Source organism: Ictidomys tridecemlineatus, chromosome 14, assembly GCF_052094955.1.
Source record: "Ictidomys tridecemlineatus isolate mIctTri1 chromosome 14, mIctTri1.hap1, whole genome shotgun sequence".
NCBI lineage: Eukaryota > Metazoa > Chordata > Mammalia > Rodentia > Sciuridae > Ictidomys > Ictidomys tridecemlineatus.
In genome coordinates this window covers 15,061,428-15,081,610 of record NC_135490.1, presented here as the reverse complement: position 1 = coordinate 15,081,610, position 20,183 = coordinate 15,061,428, and the positions used below count along the sequence as shown (strand labels likewise).

At 40.0% G+C, this 20,183-nt stretch overlaps 1 protein-coding gene across 10 annotated transcripts in view; it reads left to right on the top strand.

Moving 5' to 3' along the window:
• The first annotated feature begins 627 nt into the window (after positions 1-627).
• Ints10 (integrator complex subunit 10) overlaps positions 628-20,183 on the top strand; it is a 33,049-nt gene continuing 13,493 nt past the window's right edge. For 3 of the 10 annotated variants that reach the window (XM_013360347.4, XM_040293390.2, XM_078030931.1), the window contains exons 1-12: positions 629-850; positions 1,352-1,419; positions 2,773-2,876; positions 3,562-3,701; positions 5,745-5,826; positions 6,311-6,451; positions 8,157-8,328; positions 9,923-10,092; positions 11,346-11,479; positions 15,174-15,327; positions 16,472-16,554; positions 17,579-17,731. In XM_013360347.4, the coding sequence (XP_013215801.1) occupies positions 722-850; positions 1,352-1,419; positions 2,773-2,876; positions 3,562-3,701; positions 5,745-5,826; positions 6,311-6,451; positions 8,157-8,328; positions 9,923-10,092; positions 11,346-11,479; positions 15,174-15,327; positions 16,472-16,554; positions 17,579-17,731 (1,530 nt within the window). In that variant the 5' untranslated portion in view covers positions 629-721. Of the gene's footprint in view, positions 851-1,351; positions 1,420-2,772; positions 2,877-3,561; positions 3,702-5,744; positions 5,827-6,310; positions 6,452-8,156; positions 8,329-9,922; positions 10,093-11,345; positions 11,480-15,170; positions 15,328-16,471; positions 16,555-17,578; positions 17,732-20,183 lie in introns of all 10 variants that reach the window. The other 7 variants (XM_021729093.3, XM_078030932.1, XM_040293389.2 and 4 more) reach the window with 4 other exon arrangements.

Here is a 20,183-nt window from a genome sequence, read left to right as displayed (position 1 = left end):
GTTCAATAAATGCACGGGTGAATCAGAGAATAAAGGTGAAAAAAGTCTCAAAACGTGGATGGATTTAGGAAAGATAAAGAAGCACCAGACCAAACGCTCCCAACGCTCCTCACCCCACCCAGTCGAGCCCCAGACTTTTGCAGGGCTCCGGGGTCCGGGGAGGCTGCAGCACCGGCTTGGGCTGAGAAGCTCCCGCGCAGTCCTGCTCCTTCCCGCCTGTGTGAACACCCGCCGCGTGTCCTCTCAAACTTCTACCCAGTCTAATCCCCCGACTTTAGGCCTCAGGGGACAACTAGTCGCCTCCCATCCCTTGACTGCTGGTCCCCCGACTCCAGCCGATGACCGCGGAAAAAATGCGGAGGAAGCCCAGAGCCAAGTAGCTCCCAGTTGCGGGCCCGGCTCCCGCGCATGCTCCCTGACTGGACCAGGGTCAAGCTGGAATCCTCAAGAATGAAATCCACTTCTCCATATTTTGGAGGTAACCCTGCAGAGTCGGTGACCAGACTCCAGTTTCACGGGAGAGTAAACCTGGACGTCCCGGAGAGCCGACCTCAGGCGGCTGCTCGCAAAGCCCGGAACACGCTTCCGCTCCACTCCGCGCGCCTCCCTGCGTCTCCGGACATGCGCAGTGGCTCCCCGCGGCGGCGGCGGCGGCTGTAGCCAAATCTTCGGGCCGGAAGGTCCGGCGGTGTTAGGCCGACGGCTCGCTCGCTCCTGGGTCATGTCGGCCCAGAGTGACAGTGAGTTCCTGGTGCAGCGAGCTCGGGAGCTGGTGCCGCAGGACCTGTGGGCCGCCAAGGCGTGGCTGATCACTGCCCGCAGCCTCTATCCCGCCGATTTTAACATCCAGGTGAGGTCTGGGCCCGCGCGGCGGCCCGCGTGGAGGTGTGAGCTCCGCGCCCGGCCGCCCCGCCCGTCGCACTCCTCCTCGCCTCCCGCTCAGCGCGCCGCTGGGTCCACACCCCTCCGCGGCGGAGCCCACTGGGGGTCGCGCTGGTTGGGTCGCGGGGCGGCGTGGTGTTGCTCTGAGGCTGCACAGCTCGGCTTCGCCCCGGGAAGGCCACTCTCCCATTCATTCATCCCAGTGGCAGCCATTTGCTCAGCGTCCCTTACTTTCGAAACGTTATCCCAGTGAGTCCTGGGAGCTAGACGGGTGGAAGTGAGCGCAGGGTCACGCTGCTCAGCCCTGGGCAGGGCTGCCACCAGTGTGGTCCCGTGTCACCAGGTGATGCTTTGCTCTCGGGCCCTCCCTTGCCCCGGAGGGGACTGCGTGAAGGCCCACCGGGGAGGCTGGAGGTGGTGTAGAACGTGCCCCGGGCCTGGGTGGTGACGGGCCTGCTGTGTGTTGCAGTATGAGATGTACACCATCGAGCGGAATGCCGAGAGGACTGCCACCGCCGGGAGGCTGCTGTACGAAATGTGAGCGAGCGTCACTTACCGCGCTTTTGTTTCTGTGTGTGAAGTGGGAGTTGGGGAAGGTCTCAAAAGTTCGTCTGCATCGCTGGTGCCCAGAGCTTACTTAGGAGTCTTTCCCTGTTGCTGACATGCCTTCTGCAGAGAAGTCATTTTATTCGTGTTAAAAAGCTTCTTCTAGCCGCTAATTTATTTTGGGAATACATTATAAATAATATATAATAAACATGTTCATTGCAAAAGTTCAAACAAAACTTAAGTGATAGAGAATAAAAAGTGAAGTCTCTCCTAAACTCAACCAGGGTTAAGTTTTGTGTGTGTGTCTATACACCTAGACGTAATACATATAAATGTTTTGGGGAGGGAGAGGCTACAAAAGTGAGGTTAAACTATTCAAATTCTGCAGCTCGCTCTCTTCTTGCCTTATGGATGGAGCCCTTTCTATGACAGTATGTCAGGATTCTCGGTATTGTTTTTTGTGCCTGTAGAGCATCTCATAACCACTCCTTTCTTCTTAGACATTTAGATAGTTTCAAGTTATTTGAAATTTTGTTCAGAATATCAGTAAGTAATTTCGTATTCATCGGAAGAGGATTCTAAGACATATTTCCATAGTTAGAAGGCATGTAAATTTAAAATTTTAATTAATTACCAAATTGCTCTCCAAAAGGACTATCCCAGTTTTTATTTCCACGGGTATATAAAAGTGCCAGTTTTCCCACATCCTTGCCAACAGTGGATATTATTATTCTTTCTTGTTTTCTGTCTTCTTCCTCTTTTTTTTTTTTTTTTTTTTTTGAGATGGAGTTTCACTATGTTGTCCAAGCTGATCTCAAACTCTTGGGCTCAAGTGATTCTCCTGTGTTAGCCTTGTGAGTAGCTGGGATTATAGTCAAGTGCCACCATTCTTGACTTATTAATTGCTTTTTCATTCTTGCTAGTATGATAGGAAAGAATTCTTTCGTACTATTTTTTTAAAAATCTTATGCTACTCATATTACTGGTAAAGTTGAGTATTATTTCAGCTCTTTTTTTTTTTTTGGCAATTTATAGTCTCTGATTTGTCCTTGCCTATTTTTTTTCTCTTTTTAGATAGTTTGTTTTAGTCTTGTTGATATTTTTAGTTCTGTATATGTTAGCGGTGCTTGTCTTTTCATTTGTAAAAATTTCTAAAGACTTTTGTGAGTACTCTCATTTTTCTAAACCAGTTTTAATTTTCATATCTTTATTTTGGTTTGTTTTGCCATATCTAAATATTCACTTCAAATAAAGAAAAATGTAAAGTTAATATTCTTACTTATTTTTTTGGATACTGTATAAAATCTGACATTTTAATTTATGTACATATTTTAAAAACAGGTTTGTGAGTTTCCCGGACCAGCCGGTGGTATGGAGAGAAATCAGCATTATTACATCAGCATTAAGGAATGATTCACAGGATAAACAAACCCAATTTTTAAGAAGTAAGAATGGAGTAATATTTTAATATTGTATAAGTTATCATTTATGGAATACCAAATCATATGTAGGCATTTCACTAGAAAGTCACATCTGTGGTATTGATATAAAACACATATGTTTTACTTTTGGCAACTCAAGTCTGTAATGACACTCAGTCCCTTGAATATTTTTAGATCCCTTTAAGTTTTCCTAAAGTATGTGGAGCTATAAGTGAGACAAGGAAATTGATATTTTTAACACATTTTACAGTGACCAGAAAGTATTTGTAGACCTATGCAAAACAAGAGAGGAACTTTTCATAACTTGAAATTAAAAAAAAAAAAAATTCTGTATTACTATAGCCAAGCAAAGATTTCAAATTCAAGATAAAATATAAAGTAGGTGTTGAGGTCATTTTAACTGAAACAAGTGCATATTCTCTGTCTCAACCTGCAACAAGCATTGTTGTGACTGTCCACACATACCATTCTTGTGCTCTGGATTCAGTAAAGCCTCCAAATGTTTTATCATATTTCAGTAAACCTCTTATTCTAAATACTGTGGAGTTCCAAAGCCTACCAGGTTGTAAGTGAAACCTGACCACAGTGATTGGCTATTGTTCAGTACAAGAAATTGCCTTACTTAACATATTTTGCTTCAGTATTTTCTCTCTGGAAGACATTTTAAAGGTAAATTTGTTGTACCCAGGTTTATTTGAAACCCTTCCTGGTCGGGTCCAGTGTGAAATGTTACTAAAGGTTACGGAACAATGCTTCAACACGTTGGAACGATCAGAAATGTTGCTCCTTCTTTTGAGACGCTTCCCTGAAACAGTAGTGCAACATGGGGTAAGATTGATTCTTTCCTTTTTCTTAAGAGAAAATAGAACTGATTATTGACAGATAAATCAGTATATTTAGGAGCTACCCTGTGTATTATATTAACGCAGAGAATCCCAGGAGCTCTGGATAAGGTAGATTTAAATCAAGAGTTTCTTTGTAAGTAAAGCTAAAAGGCCATCACTGTTGGCAAACATTAATTACACATTTTTAGGAGTTGTCTTATCAGTGTAAGGAAATAGACACCACATTCTGACAGTAGTATTTACTTATAATATTTACAGTGTTTGAATTTAAATGAGAGCCATAATTCCTGGTCTTAACGGAGATGTTTTTCATGTGTTTCTGCCCTATTCTTGCCACAACTGTGATAATTATTGAGTGCTATTGGAGGCATTGGTTAAGTGCTAGGATTTCCTGAAGAAACCAAATCTTAAATATTTCAGGAACTTCCCACAGCCTGTGAGTAATCAGGATTCAAACCCTTCATTCTGGTCATTCAAACTCTATTGGTTTGTCCTTCCAATGCCATCTTTCTGGTTTCTGCCCCTGGTTAACCTTTTGTAGACTTCCTTATATTTGTTTCTAGGGCTGCCATTATAAAGTAGAAGTGGGGTGTCTTAAAATTCAGAAATTCTCCCACAATTCTGGAACCTGGAAGTCCAAAAGCAAGATGTTAATGGGCCATGTTCGCCCTAAAGATTCCAGAGAAGAGTCCTTACTTCTGATGGTGTCAGAGACCCTTCTCACGCCTCAGCTAGCAGTTGCATCACTCTCATTTCTGCTTCATTTGTCATGTGGGCTTTCCCTGCTCCTCTGTGTCTTTCTCATAAGAACACCAGTCACTGGAGTTCTTGCCTATATGATCAGTATGACCACATCTTAATTCATTATAATTACAAAAGACACTATTTTCTTTAAAGGTAAAACATATAACCATGCACCCCATAATGATATTTTGATCAGTGATGGACTGCATATATAACAGTGGTCCATAAGATTATACCACCTAGTGACTATATAGCCGTCTTAAGTTGTATAAGTACAATCCGTGATGTTCACACAGTGATGAATTTGCCTAATCATGCACCTCTCAGGCCATATCTCATCAGTAGGTGATGCCTGACTATAAAGGTCATATTCTGAGGCTGCGGGTGGATATGAGTTTGGGGGATACTGTTCAAACCATTCTACTCCCTGATCATGACCCTAACTTTTAACCTTCTGTGTAGTTTAATATTTTGCATTATTCCACTTCTACCATAGAGCATTCCAGTGTGGTTGCAAGAAAGATAATGCAAAGATCTTGGTGGATTTTGATAAAGGACTCTACTATACTTGTGCAGCGGTGATGGAAAGATGGCCTTAAAACTCAGACATTTCTGTCTAATCTTGCCCATTCTGAATGACTGGCTCCTCCGCCAAACTCTTGAGAATGATGGTTTTTGTCCTTCTCATGTATTTGGATATAGAGAATAAAGTTAGTTTCCACATTTCTTAGACAATCTGTTCATCTAGCCAGGCATGGAGGCAGATGGATCCCAAGTTTGAGGCCAACATTGGCAACTTAGCAAGACCCTTAGTAACTTAATGAGACCATCTTGAAAATAAAAAATAAAAAAGAGTGGGGATGTAATTCAGTGGTAGAGCACTCTTGTGTTCAATTCCCAGTGCAAAAACAGAAAATCTATCTGTATTATTCTAACTCGAGTTCCAATGCTTCCCTAAAGTTTCTTTAAACATTCTATTAACATTTTAATTTTGCTAGTTTAGTGGGGAATAACTGAGACCAGAGTGGTGAAGTAATCAGATTAACCTGGCCTTCTGGGTTGTATTGCAAATGCATCAGGAAGTTTAACTATATAAACTGTGTAATAAAATACATACTTTTTTTTTTTCTTTGTGGTGCTGGGGATTGAATCCAGGGCCTTGTGCATGTGAGGAAAGCACTCTACTGACTGCGCTACATCCCCAACCCCCATACTATTTGTTCATGTAATTCTGACATCTTAAACTGCACACATTTAAATGGTTAATTTTATTTTGAAACAGTTTGGCCTTGGGGAGGTACTTTTAGAAGCTGAAACTATCGAAGAACAAGAATCTCCTGTTAACTGCTTTAGAAAATTGTTTGGTAAGAAATATTGTATTTTGTGTTACTTCCTTGGGGTGAGTAGAGTATGGTGGGATAGGTCATTTGTGGAATGCAGAGGAACTCTTTGTATTATTAAATTCAAGTCTTAAGTTTATTTTTTTCAATCCAGAAAGCATTTTAAACAACTTTTAGACTTTTAGTTTGTAATATTTGAACTTCTGAAAGAATATGTGCAGCATTACACCTAAGTGAGAAGCAAGATCATAGCTATCTGAGTCCACTCACACCACCCAGTGTGAGTGCTGGACCTTTTCTCATAATTTTGGATCTGCTTGGGCATTTTTTCACTGCCTCCTTTTACTAGTGTCCCTTTGCATGGCGATTTTTAAATAAGTGGGCCATAAGGGGTTTTCCCGTATGTTTTAGATGCTACATTAAATGAGCTCTAATGTGGATTTTGTTATTGCCAGAACCCCGGGGTAGACAACCTGATCATTTTTTTCTTATTTTTCCCCTTCCACAGTTTGTGATGTCCTTCCTCTAATAATTAACAATCATGATGTTCGGTTGCCTGCCAATTTATTATATAAATACTTGAACAAAGCAGCTGAATTTTATATCAACTATGTCACTAGGTCTACTCAAATAGAAAATCAGCATCAAGGTAAGTGGGACTATCCTGCAATTTTATTTAGACAGATTTAGTAACATTGCAACTTCAGAAATCCCTTATCAATTCGATTCCTGTCCTCTGAATGCATATAGTTTGACAGTTTTTCTAAAGGATGTTATCAAGAAAACAAAGTATTACATTAAGAGATGAGCTGTTTCAAGAACCATTTCTATCCCTTGATCAAAACATTCTAGTTGCTGACCTGTAACATTAATGCACTTAACTCTTATAGGTATCACAGCTCAAAATTCACTTTCTTCTTAGACCAGAGGCCAGTTGAGATTCACATACACAGTCGTGTATTGCTTAGTGATGGGAATGCCTTCTGAGAAATGTGTTGTTAGGAGATTTCATGATGCAGACATCAGAGAGTGTATGTGCATGAACCTAGGCGGGCACAGCCTGTGACACACCTAGGCTGTAGAGTTGAGCCCGTTGCTTCTGAGTGCTAACCCTGTGCGGTGTGTTACCGCACTGAATACTGCAGGCCAGTGTAGCACAATAGGAAGTATTTGTCTAAATAGATCTAAATGTAGAGAAGGTCCTGGGACAGGACTGTACACTACTGTAAACTTTATAACACTGAACACTTAGGCTACACTAAACTTATAAAAATTTATAAATTTATAAAAATGTATTACTGAAGTAATAAATTAACGTTAGTTTACTAAAGATTTTTTTTGTGTGTGTATGTGTGTGTGTGTAGTACTGGGGATTAAACCCAGAAGGTCTCTACTATTGAGCCACATTCTAGACCCCTGTTTTTCATCTTTATAAACTTTTTTCTATTAATTAAAAAAAAATTTTGCTACACTGGGTGGTGCACACCTGTAATCCTAGCAACTCAGGAGGATAAGGCAGGAGGAAAAGGCACCCTCAGCAATGGTGAGACACTAAGCAACTTGGTGAGACCCTGTCTCTAAATAAAATAAAAAGTAGGGCTGGGGGTGTGGCTTAGTGGTTGAGTGCCCCTGAATTCCAATACCTGGTACCTCCTCCCCAATTTATTTTTACTATGCCGCACACACATACTAGCCATGGCTACGCAGAGTCAGGATCATCCATATCACTGTTTTGTATGTCCACATCTTGAGCCACAGGAAGGTCTTCTAGGGCAGTAGCCTACATGGAGCTGCCAGCTTCCACAGTAGCGATGCCAGTGTTATTTTGGAGTCCTTTCTAAGGACCTGCTGGAAGCTCTCGAGGAGTTGTCACTCTTTTCAGAAATATGTCCATGGTACTTTGCTTATTTTTTTCCCCCATGAGATTTCCTTTTAAGTAGAAATCACACCGTGATCTTTTCTCTCCATTAATGAAACCCTTTGGGTATTGGAACCCATGTTTTCAAGCCTGTTAGGGAACTTGTTGAGGTCTACAAAAGCTGCTAAACCTTTCATTGTGAATTTTATTGGAGGTTCTTCTCTTGCAATTTCCTTTTTTCTTATGTCTTCTTTAGCTCATGTTCACTAGGTAATAGGAGTTTTTCAGCTGCATTTAATCCTGTGGGACTGCGGTTGTGTGAGCAGTCCATCATTGACCGAAGCGTTAAGATGCATTAGGTGACTGTGATGTGTTGGGGTTCTGCACTCTGTTCTTTTGAATGAGGAGTTAGACCTTTCTTTATGAAGTTACTGTTTATTACATAAATAGTAAGTAGTGATGTTAATTGTAGGCTACTTTTTTTCTCACATCTCAGGTGCCCAAGATACGTCTGATTTAATGTCACCTAGCAAACGTAGCTCTCAGAAGTATGTAATAGAAGGGCTCACTGAAAAGTCGTCCCAGATTGTGGACCCTTGGGAGAGGCTGTTTAAAATTTTGAATGTCGTTGGAATGAGATGTGAATGGCAGATGGATAAAGGAAGACGGTAATAGTTTATTTCTGAAATTGCCTATCAAATTTTTTGATTGTGTAATCTTGGGATATTTGTTAAAAAAAAATTACTTTTCTTTTTTAATTCCTTTATTTATTTAATGTGGTGCTGAGGATTGAACCCAGTGCCTCACATACCATGGCTCAAACCCAGAGCTTCATGCATGCTAGACAAGCACTCTACCATTGAGCTACAGCCCTAGCCCACAAAAATACTTTTTTAAAACTAATATAATGCATAGGTACACTTATTTGGGGGAAAATTTTGTAATATTTAATATTTATGCAAAGAGTGTGGTTTTTCACTTTATTAAATGACTCCTAGTTGAAATATAGACTCATAAAAAGATATTGAGTTTGAAGCTTTCCATGATAGTTCAGAGAAGAGAAAAGTTACTTGACAAGTGTCTGTCATGAAACCTTGGTCTGATTGCTGCCCTAATTCAAAAGCAGACATTTTCAGACTACAAAAAATAATTTTAATATGAATAAGACACTTCTTAAAAGAAGAAATTCAGATGGACAACAAATTTGTGAAAAAATGCTGAACTTCATTAGCCAGCAGGAAAATGCAAATCAAAACCATAATGAGCTATTACCCCAGTTAGAATGGCTCTTATGAAAAAGATAAAAAATAACAAATTCTCATTAAGATGTGGAGAAAAAGGAGTCCCACTGTTGGTGGGAATGTAAATTAGTGTAGCCACTATGGAGAACAGTGTGGAGATTCTCCCGGAAGACTGAAGATAGGAATGCTGCATTGATCCATCTCTTCCATTTCTGGATATTTTATCCTAAGAAAATGAAATGAGCATGTCAGAGACAACTGCAATGTCCAAGTTCATTGCTTCACTATTCACAATAGCTAAAATGTAGAATTTACCTAGGTGCTCAACAGATGAATTTGTATAAAGAAAATGTGGTATTTATATGTCATAGAAGATTATTCAGCTTTAAAGAAGAATGATATCACTTGTGGCAAGGGATAGAATTGGAGGTCTAAGTGAAATAAGTCAGATACAAAAAGACAAATTTCACATATTCTCTCACATGTGGGTGTTGAGAAAAATCAATTAGAATGTATAACAGTGATTACTAGAAGGTAGGAAGGGTAGAAGAAAAGGATAGTAAGAGGTTAGATCACAGCTTCCCAAACACAGTTAGATAGAAATAATAAGTATTCTACTGAATAGTGGAAGCACAGTAGTTCACAGCAAGGTTTTCTTTTTTTCTTTTCTTTTTTTTTGAGAGGGGTGGGGTGCTGGGCAAGTATCTTACTGCTGAGCAGTGTTATCCCTAACCCCACAACAACTTCTTATATATTTTATGAATAACTAGAAGAGAGAAATACAAAGGCTCCAAACCCACTTGGTTATAAAGGAGTTGGAAACTAAATTATCCTGCTTTGATCAGGACAGATTATACAGATGTATTGATATGTACCTATAGCAGATGCCTTAAATATGTATATTAAAAAAATAACTTAAACAGTTGCATTTGGTAAATGTAGATTCTGTCGGAGCCTTTCTTTAGACCTTTTGCTGAGGAGTTCAGATAACTGATACATTTTATCATCCTCTGTCTTTCAGAAGCTATAGTGACATATTGCATAGAATGAAAGATCTCTGCAGATACATGAACAACTTTGATAATGAAGCACATGCAAAATATAAAAACCAAGTGGTTTATTCTACTATGTTAGTCTTCTTCAAGAATGCATTCCAGTATGTCAACAGCATACAGCCATCTCTCTTCCAAGGTTGGTTTACCATCTTTTTTTAGAGTTTTCTAAAATACTTGTTTAGTAGGGATGGTGAGGAGGACACAGCTGTTTAATTTCACCTTTGTTTTTGGATCCAGAAACTGTAGAGTAGTACTTGTGCTCTCTGTGGCTGTTGATTTATTTTGACTTAGTTTGGCTTAAGTTGGTAGTTTTTAATGTAATGTTTTATTTAAAATTCCTATGTCAAAGGTTATAGTGGTACTTGTGAAACTAAATAACAAATCACATGTCACTATTTTGAAAAAAGAGCAGATATGGCAAAGAATTTAAGCAGAGTGGATCTCCCTGGGAGTAATGTTACCCTCCAGAGGATATTTGGGAATGTCTAGAGACATTATTTATTGCCACAGCTGGGTAGGGAGGAGTTGCATCCAGTTACCTATTAGCATCCAATAGGTAGAGGCCAGGGATGGTACCAAACATCCTCCAGGTCACAGGACAGCCCAAAAGGTTAATAGTGACAAGGTTGAGAAACCCTGGTGTAAGTTATTTGTCCATTTTTTGACTGAATGGTGTGGATTAAATTTACAAAATAAAGTTTACAAAAATTTACAAAGACATTACCATAGGCAAAGATTTAAGTGAGATGTTAAATAATGTGAATTAGTTCTAGAAAGTTTGAAAAATAGAAATAAGAAGGTAAAGTCACCCACAATAATTGTACTTTTGTGTATTGCCTTATAGATTTTCATGTCCTTATTTTGTTTGGAGTTTATAACCATATGTGCAGTTTTGTTATCTTTTTATAGTAATTTTATGACTCATGCTTATTGTAAAAAAAAAAAAGTTAAGAAACAAAACAAATACAAAGAGGAGTGATCACTTGCTTTCATCAGTGAGAGAGAACATTTATTAACCATTTAGTTTTTTCCTACATATGTATACTTGTTTGTTCACCTATTCAGGATCACAGTGAACAAGTTTTATTTTGTTTTTTGTTTGTTTATTCGTTTTAAGAAATGATACTTTTTAAAATATGTTCTAATTAGTTTTACATGACAGTAGAATACCCATGATACGGCATACATAAATGGAGTAGGACATATGTACATGCATGACTATATGATGTAGAATCCCACCATCATATAGTCATGCGTGTACATAGGGTAATAATGTCTGATAAATCCTAATGGGCTTTGTTTTGTGTGATGATTGCCAAACTTCAGCTAATATTAAGTATCGTTTTTCTTGCTACGTTTTTTACATTGGGTGTTTTCCACCACCCATAGGTCCCAATGCTCCAAGCCAAGTTCCCCTGGTTCTTCTTGAAGATGTATCAAATGTGTATGGTGATGTAGAAATTGATCGCAATAAACACATACATAAAAAGAGGAAACTGGCTGAGGGAAGAGAAAAACCCATGGTAAATCCTTTCAGATACAATTAACAGTATGTGTTTATAGTTTGCTAGACATGAATTTTGTAAAATATAGTTTCAGAACTCAATTGATAAAGCTTATTTGTTCTTTTAATTATACAGTATAATCATAGTATAAATGGGGGGTCTCACTGGAGACAATCTTATTTCCAAGAAATATTTGGCAATATCTAGAGGCATTTTTAATTGTCACAGCTATGCTCTGGTTGGGGAAGGGTTGTTAATTAGGTATCATCTAGTAAGTAGAGGCCAGGGATGGTGCCAAACATCCTCTAGCTCAGAGGACAATCCAAAAGATTAATAATGACAAGGTTGAGAAACTCTGTTATAAGTTATTTGTCTATATTTTGACTGGATGGCGTGATTTTAATTTGCGAAACAAAGCCAAGATGACATTGCACATGGAGCAGGGTGCTATAGTGGGTACTGGCCTCAGAAGGGCAAGGGCCAAGGTGTAGGAGTAACCTGAACAACTCACATGCAGTGCAAGAAGGCTTTCGTGGAGGAGCAGCATTGAAATCTGCCTGTCAGGGTGTAGGATTTTGTCACCTGGAACTGGGAGGTAGATTTTGTTGAGAGGGGACCATGTGCACAAAGACACAAGAGGCCAGAGAATGTGAATTTTCCATCTTCTAACCCAGCTAGGTGGCAAGCCTATGCAAGACAGCGATTTCCTTTCTTACAATAAAGTCAGTGGTGAAGGCTAGTGTGTACAGGAAAGTGGAGAGGCCCTAGTTCAGGAGTCAGCACACTTCTCTCAGTGGTCAGGTAAAGAATATTTTCAGCTCTGTTGTTATAGTGCAGAAACATTGACAGACAATGCATGAACAACCACCATGGTGGTTATGTTCCAATAAAACTTTATTTACAAACAGGGTTGGTCTCACAGATGGCAGTTTATTTTATTTTGCTGTCGTCAAAATGCCCAAAGGGAACCAGGAGCCTCACCTATTTTTTTTCTTCCTCTTCCCATATTTTCAGTTTCTTGACTCACATTTCTTAGTCCTTGAGTAGCGCTTTTGAGGATCCTGGGTATGATGAGAAATGTGCCTTAAGGTTCCATTAATTCAAAGTCTCTAAAGGCTCTGTACTAAGAGGGTGGATTGGAGCCAGGCAGACATAAAACTCTTCTGAATTCTCATAGGTTAATAACCCTTGTTATATTTTCTCTCAGAAATACACAAACAGTTCTGCAGATGATTTGAGGTCTGACCATGAGCCCCAAGTTGACAACTCTTCTTACCAGCTTCTCTCAGATGCCCTGTGTCTGCTCTTTTTTTCTTGCCTGACATTCCTGGGTGGGGAGATCTCATCAGTGCTCCTTGAAGCCTTATGTAGGTGCTTCATGAAGACTTCACACATCCCTTTCTCTCATGTAGGAGCAGGTTTTATTACTGGTGTTAAGTAAAAGTAATGACTTGTCTCCATATAATTCAGTATTTAACAGCCCCAAACCATCATTTTCTCTCCTTTCTTGCCATTCGCTCTCTGGTTCAAACCAACAAACAGTTAGACAATCAGTGGTCATTCTGTCTCCCATCTTGCACCCTTGCTCCCCACAGCCTTTTCTCTACCCCGCAACCAGGAATCTTTTGAAACATGAATCAGATATCACACTCCTGCTTTACAACCTCTGACAGCTTCCTGTGGCACTGAGACTAAAGCCAGAGCTTGCAGAGCCCTCCTGAGCCCTCTTCCTTCCGCGGGTGCACCTGCAGTAGGTACTGTGTGTCCTCACACCTGACTTGCCTCCCAGCCTCATCCCTTGTCCAGGCTGTGCTCTGTGATTTTCTCTCAGTTCCAGGCTGGAGCCTTGTCACTAAGCCCCAGCCCAAATGTTTCTCCCTCTAAAGCCTCTCCTGAGCACTCATCTTAAGGAACTGCCCAGTGGTTTCTTTTTTATTGACTACTATCTATTCTTATTTATTTGCTTTTTGAATTTCTGGCTGTGTCCCTTCACTACAGCACAAATTCCATGGGGCCAGGGACTTTGTCTGGTCCACTAGCGCCCTGGTGGGCATCAGTGTAAGTGTGGTGAAAGAGTAAATTCACATAGATTTGGGTAGTGCTTCCCACCTGGCACACCCTTGAGTATGTCCCCTGCAGTTAGGAGAACTGCTGCTTCAGCACATCCCCTTAGAGCTTCAGAGGGTGCTTATTATCTCAAAAGTAATTTCTCAAGATTTTACAAACTATTTGGAATTCCATATAATTTCCCCAACATTTGGAGTCCTTCACAAATTCCTGGTCTCATTTGGAGTCAGAAATGTTTTTTATAAGTTGCAACAGTTAAAAAATACATAGCATTCATAATGTTGATATTAGATTATCACTGCTTGGGAATAAACAAGACCCTGAAGAAACAGTATACCTGAGAGAGAGGTTTGACTTGTGGAAGGGCACATGTCAGTCCTGAGGGAGAGTATAGGGGTAGATAGAGTCCCCAAGCACAAGGAGAAGCAGGAGAGTACTAAGCTGTGGAAGTGGGTCAGGGGAGACACTGTGGGCATGCTGCCTGTCTCAGGGGACATTGGCATAGGGAGCAGCGCTTTTAGCTAAAGCATTTATACATATTCACAATGATCTTAATGTGGTGAAAATCTGTAGGAATGATTTAATTTGGTTATGGAAGCTGAAAATCACTTAGGTGGAATAAAAGATTCAAGAAGTTCTCAGCAAAATAAAATGCAGTGGAATTGTTTCACCCTCTCTGTACTTGGGCAGCACAGCTGGCTGTTCCCAGGTACTGGTGACCATTGCCTTCTCTGCAGCCCACTCTCTTCTTTGGCTTTATAAGCCTTGAGATGAAGAGCAAAAGAAGTAGAACTCCGACTTGTAAATCACAAGGGTGTTACTGGATAAGCACATACAGATTTCTGACCGAACACCTTCTACGGGAGAGTGGAGCTAACCAGGGTGGCCCTGGAGAGGAGTTATGAGTGGCGCGTTTCTCCGACAGAATGTCTTTGGGGGCTTGGGCTTTGAATTTTTTCGTAGTACATGACTGTTTTTTAGAAAGCAAATTAAATAATGTCACATATTTAGGGGGAAAAGTGAATCATGAAGCAAGTACTATTTAAGCTATATCTCTAAATTGAAGAATCTAATTTTTTGGCTTTTATAAAAACTGATGTTTTGAAATTATTGGAAAATAAGACTTTATCATCAAAAAAATTTAATTTTAAGTCAAAGCTGAATGTAAGAATATAAAGATGACATTTTTAATTAAAGCTGAATTGTTAAATTTAAAAGATTTTATTACTCATAGAATATTCTTTTTTTTTTAAAGAGAGAGAGAATTTTTTAATATTTATTTTTCAGTTTTTCGGTGAACACAACATCTTTATTTTTTTTTTAAGTGGTGCTGAGGATCGAACCCAGCGCCCCACGCATGCCAGATGAGCGCATTACCGCTTGAACCACATCCCCAGCCCGAATATTCTTTTTTTAATATTTATGTTTTAGTTATAAGTGGACATAATACCTTTATTTTATTTTTATGTGGTGCTGAGGATCAAATCCAGTGTCTCACACATGCTAGGCAAGTACTGTACCTCTGAGCCACAACCTATTCTTTGATGTAAAATCCATGGAGGCAGAATTAGCAACAATAAATATAATGTTGTGGCATGTGTCTACTCATAACTTTGAATTTATTATGTTCACATTTTCAAAGCAGAGTTCAGATGACGAAGAATGTTCGACAAAAGGAAGAAATCGTCACATTGTAGTTAACAAAGCAGAACTTCCAAACTCCATTGAAGTGTTAGAAAGCTTTAAATTGGCCCGGGAGAGCTGGGAGCTTCTCTATTCCCTAGAGTTCCTTGACAAAGGTGAGAATGTGCTTGTGATATTGGTGGTGTTTAAGTTTTTTTATATAAAATCATGGTAGAAAATCATGTTACTTGAAATGTCAAGTGTATTATGGCTAATTAAACTGATTACAGAAGCTCACACATTTTATAGAAATCTTTTTTGAGCAGAATATCTTTTTAGTTAACATTTAAACAACTGTGGACTTCTTAGCTCCCACTCAAAGGGTCTGTTATAATCAGATTGGGGTGGCCTTGAGGGAGTTTCAGTCTTTCTTTTTCTTTAATATTGTGTTGCTGGATTCCTATTTTTGTTTGTGTTTCTGGCTGGGTTTCTTTGAGTTGTTCTTTCTTGTTGTTTTGAGTCTTCTTCAGCTGTATGTGTCTAAGAATGCAAAAGGTATTTCAGTTTTTATCTTCACCGACTCTGTTGCCTAGAACACTCATCCAAAAGCTGTAAAAAAAGCATTTTTTAAAAAGTATGGACATAAGATTAGAGGTGTTTTTATTTGCATAACATTTAAGTCTTTGAACATTACTTAGAGTTCACTAGCTCTTTGCTGACCAAGCATCATTACTGTACTTTGGAATCAAGGCCTGATGCTTTCCTTGTAGCAATGGACACTCCTCCCAGCCTCCTGTCACATGCTTAGATAGAGCCCGTGGGCAGGTGTGTCATGTTGTGTTTCCTAGGTCAGTGAAGCATCAAGCAGTTTCTCTTTGTTGCATCTAAAGTAGGAATATATATTGACCATTTGAAGGAGATTTTTCCCATAATTATAAACTTATTTTTTAAAAACTTCTTAGTATCATTGTATGTTTATTGTTTTAACTGGGTGAAAATGAAGTGGACCTTTTCAGTGGAGAGTAAAGTAGTTTGGAAGATAAATAAGGTAATACAAGAAGAGCACAGCTCTTGGCACATAAAGTGTGTTTGCACATGTTGGTGTCTCGTAAAAAATGCTGCTTTTGTGTTACTGATAAGAGTTATGTTCTAACTTTACTTTCCAACTGAAGCTCTGGAATGTGGTTTTAGAAATTAGTCCGAAGTTACTGTGCAGCTCTTGGTAATTTATCTGTTGTTCTTACTTGCTGGGTTTGTTAGTTTCATTTCCCCTTCTATGTTACATGTTTTTGGTGAATTTGCTTTTGAATTCTCACTTAGAATTTACAAGAATTTGTTTGGCATGGAAGACGGATACGTGGCTATGGCTAAGAATCTTCCTCACGGATATGATCATCTACCAGGTAGAGCGGTATGCGGGTTCCCGTTTCTGCACAGGATGATGATTGTCTCAGTCAGACTTTAACCTACAAGGTGCATTGTGTTCCCCCATGGGCTGCGTTGTTGCTCATTCACAAGGCTCAGTTTTCAGTGGCTAAGGGATTACGATCCACTTTCACCTCCAAGTACCTCCAGAGTGACCAGGCCATCCCTTCTCATGTTGCCCTTGGCGTGTCCAGGCACAGTGGAAGTGCAATTTTTAGTTTCAATAGAAGATGAATACTTCTCAGCCCTTTTTCACTCTGCTCTGGTGGAATCCAGCCTGCCCTTCACCAGCTTCTTAGACCTAGAATAGTGAACGCAGACAATTTGCTAATGAGATGTAGAAATGGAGAGGTTGCTGCAGCCGACCTTCTTAAAGGACAAATGGCGTTAGTAGTAAAATACTTCTGTCAAGAGCTTGTGTTACTCTCTCTAGTTTTAAGACTTAAGACCAGGAAGGAAGGTCTTTGTATAGTCAGCTTCCATATCTGGGCATTCTGCATGCACTGATTCAACCCACTATGGATAAAAATGTTTGGAAAACAGATCATGTCTGTATTGAACCCACAGACTGTTTTTCTTGTCATTAGTCCCTGAACAATATCAACTATATGTCTAATACCTACATTGTATTATGTATTGTGAGTAATCAAGAGATGATTTAAAGTGTGAAGGAAGAAGTATGTAGGCTATATGCCAGTACTACATGGTTTTATGCAAGGACCTTAAGCACCTACAGATTTTGGTATCTGCCGGGATCCTGGAACCAATCCCCTGAGGATTCCCAGGGATGACTGTATTATAAAACACTTCCATAATGAACTTCATGTAGCTTTAAGTAAGTCGATTAGGTTCTATTGCTGTGTCCTTTTGTTCTGCTTAGCTGATGCTACAGAGGTCACTTATTTGTAGTTGTTTCCTGGTAGCAGTATTTACTCTGGGAGCTTTGGGTGTTTGTTGGGTATTAATGGCATTGTTTATTCCTCCTGCTGTTCTCTCTCTTAGGGTCAATATAAAAAGGCGATAGCCAGCCTCCATCATTTAGCAGCTCTCCAGGGATCACTCTCTCAGCCACAGATCACAGGACAGGGGACTTTGGAGCATCAGAGGGCACTCATCCAGCTGGCGACCTGTCACTTTGCCCTGGGGGAGTACAGAGTAAGTGCTAGGCACCTTGCGTGGAGCCCGAGGTATTCCAGACCACCCTGCGCTTTCTCTTCCCTAGAATGGCTTTCTAATTCAGTGCATGTTTTTCTGCATTTGATCTTTCTGCCTGGATTAGTACTTAGTCTGTTGGCAGAAACCACAGTGATTTCATTTTACTTAATTTTCTCTTTACTATAACTTCCCTGAAATTAGTTCAGATTTCTTATTCATGGTTCAATTTTGTTGGAAGGCAATTTAAAAATTTTTTTTGCCTGGTATCTCTTTATTTTATTTTTCTTATTTATTTATTTATTTTTCAGCGTCACATCTCTTTAAAGTGTAATCAGTTCTCTTGCGCTTAGAAAGAATAGGCCTTCACTAATGGGAAATGGAGGATTGATATTTAGCTCATCCAGACCTCAGGATCTCTTTTTGGGTGTTGAGGACACCATAGGGTATTGCAGGAGCAGGTTTGTGAATGGATCTGTTTGCTCCCAGAGGCTGAGTCCTGCTGCAGGGCAGGGACCACATTTTTTACCTTTGAATTTCTTATAACAGCTACCACAGTGATTTTCACAGCAGGAATACACAATAAACTTTTTAATTCAATTAAAATTAGATTTTTTTATGTATGTATGTACTGTATAAATTCAAGGCCACTATTTAACACACAGATTCTTATTTTTTTTCATGTCTATGTTAAATTTGTTACTTTGTGATTAAAGTCCCTAATTTTTTAACTTGAACTCTGAAATGATTTATAATTGCTGTGATGATTTTTGCAGAAATAATTTGGTAATATGTAAACTATGAACATTTAAAATTGAAGATGCTTTTCCATTATTACTCATGCAGTTATCAGGTACTTGATTCTAAGTTTCAGTTAATTCCTTTTGAGAACTTGAAAGAGCACAATTTATCCTCAGGTATATGTATATGTATACAGGTATATGTATATGGATACACACACGCACGTATACATGCATACATATATAAAAATATATGCCACATAGAATTACCAAGACATGGCGTACTGCTCTTCATTGTACTAAGGTATATAACATAAGTTTATAGATGTTATTAGGCCAGGGATTCAGGTTCCACTTCTAAGCTGACCACTCTCAGGCCTCTATTGCAGTGGTAACTTACCAGATCTCCTGAATCTCTGGATGCCTCTCTTCAGCTCAGACTCCATCCATCCAGGTGTGAGTTTTCTTAATTCTCTGGCTGTTTTAGTCTACTTAGGCAGCTGTAAAAATAAAGCCATAGCCTGAGTCGCTCATAAAAATAGAAATGTACTTCTCACACTTCTACAGGTGAAGTCCCAGGTCGAGGTGTGGGCAAAGTCAGTGTTTAGTAAGAACCTGCTTTCTGGTTTATAGGAGGGACAGGGGAGCTCTCTGGGGTCCCTTTTGTAAGACCCTCATGACCTACTCACCTCCCATAGGCCTACCCTCCTGGTACTCTGACTTTGGATGCTTGGTTTTAATATATGAGTTTTAGGGGGGGATGGGAGGGGGAGTACGCACCACAGACATTTAGACCATAGTAGCGACCCTTAGATGTGCAACTCTGAGTCATGGTTCACTCTTGATCAAGCCAGTCTTTCTAATTCTTCCAGTATGACATTAAAGTATTTTCATTGTCCCCACCCAAATCTCTGCTTTTCAACTGAGGAATAGTCTTTTTTCCAAACTTATAAAATCATGGTCATTGTGTCTAAGATAACTGCTTTCCTCGTTCCACCTAACTGAAGTGTTAGCTTTCTATGAGCTCAGTGTTGGACCAGGCTTTGGGGTGGGGTGTATGGGATCCTTGCATCCAGAGGTGGCACAACTGGAGTTGGAGAGAAAGTGTGAATATTTATCTAGGTTAAAATAAAATATTGTTAAGCCCAGGCATTTGCACAGTAGACATTTGGGGAAGGCACTCCATGTACTGGCTCTGGGATGCTGGGCCAGTTGCCTCCCTTGGACTGACTGCCTCTTAACCACCAAGCTACCCGTCTTTAAGCTAGAGTTTCACGACCCCATGGCCACTGATGGGTCCCAGATGTGCTAAGATAGGGATTCCTCAGCCCTCAGGGCAGTCGGCAGTGGCCTAGGGCAGCTAGAACTGCCCACGATCAGTGGCCGCCAGCTTGGAGCAGCCATGCAAACACTGTTTTCTGGGTTTGCTAAGCCATGAGGAAGGCTGGGAAGCATGGGTTAAAGCTCCTCTCCTCATGGGCAACATGGAGATAATAAAGGGTTGCTCCCTGCACAGAAGGTGCTCACTAAAGGGAATCTGGCCACTGGCATTAGAATTGGAATAGACAGAAAGCTGGTGAGCAGCAGTGCCACTCCCCTGGGGATCCAGCCTGCTCCCAGGCATTCCCTGCTTCTCTCACCTTAGAGTCTGCATCTGTACGGTCCCTACCCTCTCCTCAAGTAAACTACCCAAACCAAGATGCGGCCCTTCCTCA